This window comes from Parasteatoda tepidariorum, chromosome 9 (assembly GCF_982258835.1).
Source record: "Parasteatoda tepidariorum strain Cologne lab strain chromosome 9, Ptep-v5.0, whole genome shotgun sequence".
NCBI classification, from domain to species: domain Eukaryota; kingdom Metazoa; phylum Arthropoda; class Arachnida; order Araneae; family Theridiidae; genus Parasteatoda; species Parasteatoda tepidariorum.
Window position 1 is genome coordinate 73717162 of NC_141763.1, and position 8924 is coordinate 73726085.

Here is an 8924-nt window from a genome sequence, read left to right on the forward strand (position 1 = left end):
TTTTAAGTAATTATATTTGCCTTACTTGTAATAATCCTAGTGCAAGAATGATAAAAAAATAAAATTTTTCTTTATCCCGCTGATTCTTAGATTGGAATTTTAGAAAATTGAAATAGTAAAAAATGTGTAAATGGGTAATGCTAAAATCAACGAAAACTGAATTAAAAATTTAATTCATTTAATCTAAATTTTTTTTCATTGAACTTTTTCAAGAAATACAAGTTTTAGCTCCATTTAAAATGAATCTGATATTTCATAATTTTAGATTTTTGAAACATACAAAAACTGTACACAATAATATACTTTGAAAACGAAATAATATTTGTAGTTTAATAGAATATGTTGTAACGTTATTCATAAGTTTAACACTTTCATAACTATTATGTTTGAATATTGCTTATTCAAATGACATATTTTAGCTTTACTTTTTAGGTAATTGGAATTTTCCCTACCTTTTACGAATCCTAATCCAATCATGATAAAAATCCAACTTCTTTTAATTATCCAGTTGGTCTCCATTTTTCATTTGTCTAAGTACATTTAACTGAATGTTTTTCCCACAGAAATTCCACAACGAATAAGTGTTTTTAGTTTCTTTTCAAAAATCTATTTCATTATTTAACCGTAAAAATCTCTTACGGAAATGTAAAAGATTAAAAGAGAATTGCACAAAAAGTATGAAAAAGCTGAGAAAAATCTTCCTCTTTTCACTATTTCAGCATTTTTAAAAGAAAACGTTTTCCGTCAAAAGTTTTTTTTTCCTCCCGGCGAAGAAGAAAAAAACTATTTCGTTCTTATTGCTTTCACTTTTCCCTTATTTTTATTTTCAAAATCAGACGAGCTCCGTTTTTATGAAAACGTCACAGTCACGCTGTCAATAAAAACTCGGTTGGGAATGTTTTCCATTCAACCAAAACTCATTCCGGTCAAAACAGTGACTGAGGAGTTAGACCGCACAGCAAGTTTTGACAGTGGAATCGTTTTCCTTTGGATACCGGGGAAAGAGGAATGGATAAAGCTACAGTAAGTAGCGGCATCTGGTGGGGAAGGTTGTTTCAAAAACGGCGATATATGAATGGATATTGGGTATTTCTTTTTTACTGCGAGCTGGAAGCTGAGTAAGAATAAAAATGAATTTAATTATCGGTTTCATTTCCTTCAGAGCTATGATTTTTGTTGATGCTCGTGGAAATGAAAATAAATTAATGATTGATTCGTTTCACTTGTTTTGAGAGATATTCTTTAAAAAGAGTATTTTATGTTTCCGTATAAGTATGAAGAGTTAAATATGATATAATATTTTTCAGAATAAAAAAAATACTTCAACTGACAACAACATATGAATGGATATTAAATATTTTTTATAGACAATGGAAGTGGAATAAATTTAAAATTAAATTCGATTGGTTTCTTTTACTGTAAACATCGAGAAATTTTGTTGATGCTCGTGGAAATGAAAGTTAATTAGTGATTGATTCGTTTCATCTTAAGAACGATGCAATGTATTTTGTTATTATGCACGAATTTTTTCTGATATTTAATAAATTATAAATTTATGCAATTATTTTACAGATTAAAGCATTTGGGAAAGTTTCAAAATATCCTTTAACTATAATCAGATCTACGCAAGTTGCAATAAGCTACTTTGAAAAAATAAAATAACTAATTAAATTATTTTAGTTAATAGATTCAGATATTACCTCAATTGGAAATACAATTTAAATGAAAGAATCATTTGGATTTGAATAAATCTGAAAACAAATTTTTAAACTTAGAAATTTCTGTTCTAGGCTGTCATTGATTTGAATGGCAGAATTTGAACTCAGTGCCCTTCTATACCAGGATTGGTAGTTTGAGTCAAATAAAATGATTCATCTAGAGGAAATCTGAAACAATCATAGGAATTAACTAAAACCAATTACAATTTTATAAATAAAATAATAATAGCAATAACAACTCTCAATATTTAAAACGTTTGCAAATTTTCAAATAATTGCAATTAATCAATTGTAAAAATACTGTTTCAAATTAGCTTATTATGGAATAAAATCTACTCTGGTTTAAATAATTTAAAACTGATTTAAAAATATGTTTTAATTCATAATTTGTTTCGTATTCCTCTGATACGATCAATCAGCTTCTATGGATAAATCGTTTATTTTTTTATTCGAATTGAATGAGGTATTATGAAATGCATTTGAACAGAAAAAAAAATATTACACAAAATAATAGGCAGACTTTTTAATTTGAAATGAAACTGATCAACGCAAAATTCGGGTTTTCGCATTTAAAAAATTATCCAACTCTATATCAATTATTAACCAGACAATGGCTTACACTATAAAAAATGCTCGATCAAATTACTGTAGAAAGTGCCGAAACCCTGTGTTGCGGTACTCTTTATCGTAAAAGTCGCAGAATTATGCTATACCTTGATTTTTATAGTTATATTTACTATAAAATCTTTGAACCACTCAAGTTAAATAAATATTCTTGTAAAAATTACTGTGTAAAATTTAGCGGTAAAAATTATTTGATTCAAAATTTTTCAACCGCATGCAGCACGCAGTAATCGCTACATGCAGAGCCGATCAGAATTCAGTACCACAATAAAATTGACTGCTAATATTCCAGCAAGCATACAAGCAAGCATTCTGTCTCCTGTGTGCATCCAGGGAACTCATTTATGGCATAAGTATGATTAATCAAAAATCCCGTTTCTAATATCATTAATTCATTTTCATTTGCTTATTGTTTTTTTATTATGCTATGAAATGGATTCTAAAATCCAATTTGGAATAAATTTAAAATTATGCATTGTATTGTATAGTAATGATATTTCCTGAAATAATAATAAAAAAAGCATAATTCTGGTTAATATACCCAAAATATATGGTATTTAAATCCTTCATTTGGTAATCCTTCAGTCCATATTATAATGGTTTGCGAGAAATCGTGGGTTTTATAATTATAGATTTAATTACCACACATTTAGTTAAAAATAAGAAATTGAAAAGTGTATTTAACCGAATAAATGGCTTTGAGGTATCGTGCATTTCCACATTGCATTGCATTGCATGGTGCATTGCATTTTACCACAATTACCAGATTTTATCCCACATTCCCTCAGAAATAAAATTCTCATTTTTAACGATTTCATAGTTCTCTAGCTGTATTTCGTTAATTGTAAGAATCATTTCATCTCTAAATCACGTGATTTGTGACGAAAAGTGAGCTCTTAAACATATGATGGAAAAATTTCGTCAACTTGGAATTAGTATAGCAGTGCGTTGTGGGAGATTATTAATTAGAATGACGAAATTAGAATGAAGGCTAAACGATCAAAATTAGACTGGTGAAATTGGTCAAACGCTCTGTATTGTGGTCAAGAAGTTCGCCTTATACCAGGAAGATCCCGGGTTTAAATTCCGCTTCGGACATGGGTGTGATTTTTCTCTATATTCTATCTGACCTTCTTGTATTATCGAGCTCTAATGGCTGATTTACTTATCTGGTGGCCACGAAAAGTGATCAATGACACAAACGTTGTTAAATACCATGAGGCCTATGAAGTATACTTCATGATATATATATATATATATATATATATATATATATATATATATATATATATATATATATATATATATATATATATATATATATATATTGACAAAATGTTCGCTTGGAGAAGATTTAAAAATTCGTTAAATTTGAGTAAATTTTTAAAGCGCATTATAAAATTACATTTGATTGTTAATTTAACCAAAAAAAGAACCAAATCCTTCGGTAAAAATTACAGATCTTTCTTTTCTTGCCATAGAGTCAGAAACGCAGTGACTTTTACCTTATTCTGGTAGTTTTCTCCATACTATTTTCTCAACGAATTTATTAATGCATCCAACTAAGCTGCGTATAAAACATCGTTTCAATTTTTAAAATTTATTTTTATTTTCAGTTGTTTATCACGTCGTTCATGATACGAAGTTGTTTCAAATGTGATTGAAACCGTGTGTATACAAACATAAATGTTTTTATAAACATTTTGATGAACAACTTTAAAATATAAATAAATTGCTAACGCATCCTTTTCCACTAAATTCTCATTCCATGTTAAAAATTAAGCGATATCAAGCAATAAATTTGCGCTATAAATAACATATTGTGCCATGTATTTTTCACAAAGGAAAAGCTTGCCTTGAAAATATTTTATTAGCAATGAACATCAAAAATTTCTCTATGCCAAGAAGAAATTAAGTAAATATCTTCTTTTTTACCCGTACGAGAAAAGAAATTGTAGCGTTAAAATCAAGACTTTTTTAAAATATTGAAGGGCACATTTAATTTTTCGGTTGCCTTGCTGAAAAGAGTACGTTAATTATATTGATAATGACACACCTGGAATTTTAGAATTTTTACGCCTATGTGGATGGGAAAAAAACGCAATTCACATCTCCTTGATAATTAGCTCATAAAAAATGTATAATTTTGTCGCGAATGGGCATGATGTTATTTTGTAAGTTTATTTTTACAAGTTTATAATATTCATACTTTAGAAGGTGTGCATTAATTAATTTCTTCAAGGAGGGATGGAATCTTTTCGTGTATACTCTAGTACCTTCTTTTTTTTAAGAATGAAAAAAAGTGTTAGGAAATTATTCTAGAAGCATTTACTTTTCATAAAGAATTTAATCCTGAAAAATTTCATACTTAGCGTAACTGCGTTTATGTTCATTTTGTTTTTATAGAGAAAAAAGCTAAACTATGCCTCTATTTTATGAATAAATACAGCACTCAAATGATTTATTAAAAGCATTTTAGAATATAAACATTTTATTATAAAAAATTAACTTCACTGAATTGTTTATGTTGCAAAAAATTTAAGCGGGTCTCTACTCTATGCCATTGTTTTATGAATGTGCTTCATATATGATTTATTCTAAGCATTTTAAAATATAAAAATTTTCTATTCATGACTTAATTGCACTGATTTGCTATATACTAAAAAAAAGCTCTAAGTACTTTATTTGCTTCATATATATCTTACATAAATAACTTATTATAAACATTGCAGAATATAAATGCTTCATATAAATGACTTAAGTATACGAAATTGTTTGCGTTTAAAAAGTACTCTAAATGGTTGTTAATAATTTTTATATGTTTTATAAATGTGCTGCACAAATGATATGCATATAAAAGCATATTTTTATATAAATACTTTACGTTGAAGATTAAATTCTAGTCAGTGTTTACATGGCAAAAAAATCTAAACGAGTCCGAAACTAAGTCGGATGTACTATACAAGTTATTTAAGAGAATGGAGAAATTCTAAACGGATAAGTTATTTTATTGTTTTGTTAATCTACTATTTTTAAGCATGGTAAAAATGATTAACTTTTATAATTGCAAAGGAAAAAAACTTTCCATATTTTTGTTTCAGCTACTTGAAATTGTTTATGTTTTTTTTAAAAAAAATATGATCGGCTTCTAAACAATAGTTTCATGAATACACTACTTAGATTAAATTTTAATGGTATCATAGAATGAATTTTATTCTTGTTGAGATTTCAATTCAATGAGATTTATAAAGGAAAAAACTTTATTATTCTGATGTTTAAAAGATTAGCCATATGCATTTTAGAATAGAAGCACTTCGCATAAAGAATTTAGTTTCAACGAGTTGTTTTATTGGAAATTTTGTTTTTATAAATGAGTGTTGAATGATGTCTCTTCTTATAATTCTAATACTCAAAAGATAAATTATAGTTATTGTAGAAAATAAAAGCTCCGTAACAAGGATTTCGTTTTAACGAGTTTTTGTTGTGGAACATTTAAGAGAAAGTAATAAATAAATATGTAAGTATTATATCAATATAATGCACTAACAAGCTATTTCAAGTATTTTAGAATCTAAACATTTCAGAGTAGTTTTTCAGAGTGAGCTTTTTTTTTAAAAATTGAGTTTCATTTCTTTTTTATAAAGATGCTCGACTATAACTGTTCTGCTTAATAGAACAATATTTGATATTACCTAAAAATTGTAGTAAGGAGCAATATTTTAAAATGAAATTAATCGAACAGGCAAAGCTTGGATTGCGACGAATGCCATATTAACGAATGAAATACAAAAAATAAGAAATTTGAAACAATAAGTTTTAATTATTTTTCTTTTCTTTTGACCATACTTGCATTAAGAAGAAATTTATGTTCAAAATTAAATAAAATTTACGTGTTTCTGAATCTATGGTAACAACAAAAAGCTTGGTAACTAAAATGCTGTAAAAATCACAAAACTATTACTGACGCGATTAATTGAATGTAGTATTAAAAACTTTTGGTCTTCCCTTTATAAGTAATTTGGTAATGAGGAATTTTTATATGAACGTGAATAAAGTAGATACTATAGAAATAGATTTTTATTAACCCCCAAAACGGATAAATGCACTATTATTACCATTCCACACATTCGTAATATCTAAAATATAACCTTTATTTTTTTATGATTTATTGTATATTCTGGTGAGGCTTCATAATATTAGATTAACACTATATTCTGGGTTAGAAGTACTTACTAAAAGAAAGATTAACTACACATAAGGAATAATTTAAAATGCGATATTCAAAATTTATCACAAAATTTTCAGTGGCATAGTAAATAACTTCAATTCTATTTTATTAGATATTGTTGAGTTCCATTATTTAAGTTTATCGAGACATGCTTTAAAATCGCAAGTACTAATAAAAGAATTATGTGGTTTTACATAAATTTTAAGATATGAATTTGCTGATGTCGCCACCATAAATAATGAAATTATAAACGTTTATTTTACTTGTTATAACCTAACATATGAAGTAAAAGATTAATATCGACAAAAAAAGGTTCAACTCGTTTTTACAGTTATCAAAATTAAAGATTAATTTAAGAAAACAAGTTCCATAATAATTAGGTTTAAATCTCCTATTAACAGAAATAGTATACGTGAAACAAAATTTGAGTTAATATAATAAAATTATTTAGGATGCTTAATTTAAGCACTTTTTAATTTAGCTGTAAAAAATGCTTATCACCAAGAATCAAAAAATGATAATGGTAATGTGAGGGTTGGACAGCGAAGCGAGCAATGCTTATAGCCACCTAGTGAAATTAATCTTAGTTTTTATTCCACGAAAATCTGATATTATTTTTAGCAATGTTAGATACTCCGTCATTACATATCGACGGAGTATCTAACATTGTTTAACCATTATATTGTATGTATTGTTTATATTGTATAACCAATAAATCTATTGATAACGGCCTTTTATCGTAAACGTGATTTTTTTTCTACGTAAAAGGATGTTGAAACGTGTAAATTTCGTAACATGAAAATTTATACGGAAGAAAGTATTTAATTTGATAAATCATAAATCTGTTTTCAGAATATCGCGTAGAAATTTTCAGATAATTGATTGTTTGCGTTCTCTTGTTTCCCAGATTAATTTACTATTGATTTTTTCTAGATCGATTTATGACCATTTATTTTTATTTACATTATCGAAAATTTTTTAGACCTATTAATTTTGCATGGTTTTATTAGAGTAAGATAATATAAGCTTTAAAAATATTTTATATTTTCTTCAGATTTTCTTTTCTTTTTTCTTTTTCAAAATAACATAGTGCACTAGCATTTTCTCATTAAAATATTCAATGAAAACATATTTGTATATTAAATACTATATACTATTTTTTTATGATTTATATACGATTTTTTATGATTTATTTATTACCGAAATATTAAGCTTTCCGTAGTTAAGAGATGTTGTATTCCTCATGCATGGTAATAATCTCTAATCTATAAAGAGGAAGAAAAAAAAGAATTTAAATTTTAATTAAATTTTTAGAATAAATTTTAGAATAAATTAAATTTTTAGAAAGAATTTTAGAATAAATTAAATTTTTATAGTAAATTAAATGTTTAGAATAAATTAATTTTTAGAATAAATTTTATTGTCGTGCTAAAAATCATTTAATGGGCAAGCCAATCAACAGTTTATTAGTTCATAAGTCTTTATTTTTAATAATATAACAGACCGTTTCTTTTTCTTTTTTATTTACATATATATATATATATATATTTTTTTTTTAAACAAACATTTAAAGCTATTTTGCTTGACCGTTTAATGCCCAAATTACGAAAGAATTATTCAAATAATATGAAAATCTCTAAATATAAGTGCATTATTATAGCGTATCTAGAAACAATAAAACAAAACAATTCAGGAATTATTTTTAAAATGCGTTTATTACGATGTTCTTTTGGAACATGAAGGTGAGCAGGAGCCTTGTTTTACTGAAACGATTACTTTTCTTGCCAGTGGAGATGATAAAGATATATTTTCAGTTTTACTCGAACACAGGTTTATGTAGCATGAATGTGGTATGAATGTATGCAGATTCAATTCCTTCTGACAGTGAAATTGATAATAAAGTTCGATGTGTTGGCAAAATTTGCAGGTAACTTATATTAGAGATTATAGGATTGCAAGATTTGCATTCCTATTCATAATATTTTTCCCTTTTGCTGAAATTCTGACTATAAATATTCTGTTGTTCCGAAGGCAAAGGAGAGAAAATCAAAAGGGCAATGGATTTTTCTATGAATGTTCTCTGTTATCCTTAACTTAAAATATAACATTAATTCGAACCAGATAACACATTTTTTTTAATAAATCCTAGTTCAATTTACTTCTTCTTATTAAACTACGAATTTTATCAGAATAAAATTATATTATTCATCGTAATAGATTCGTCCGTTAGTTCAGTATATTTAACACAAATTAAAAATTCATTTTAAAAGTATGAAAACTAATTTCTTTATTCTCATCAACCTAAAATTAGCAATTTTTTCCCAATTTATCTGGATGGAAATAAAAAAAAATAT

At 26.3% G+C, this 8924-nt stretch overlaps 1 protein-coding gene across 1 annotated transcript in view; it reads right to left on the minus strand.

The window, feature by feature from the left end:
- Window positions 1–948, minus strand: part of LOC122269195 (uncharacterized) — a 331999-nt gene extending 331051 nt beyond the window's left edge. Inside the window, exon 1 of the mRNA XM_087152142.1 lies at window positions 453–948. Coding sequence (XP_087008268.1) covers window positions 453–519 — 67 coding nt within the window. The 5' untranslated portion in view covers window positions 520–948. The remainder of the gene's footprint in view (window positions 1–452) is intronic.
- Between the last annotated feature and the right edge of the window lie 7976 nt (window positions 949–8924).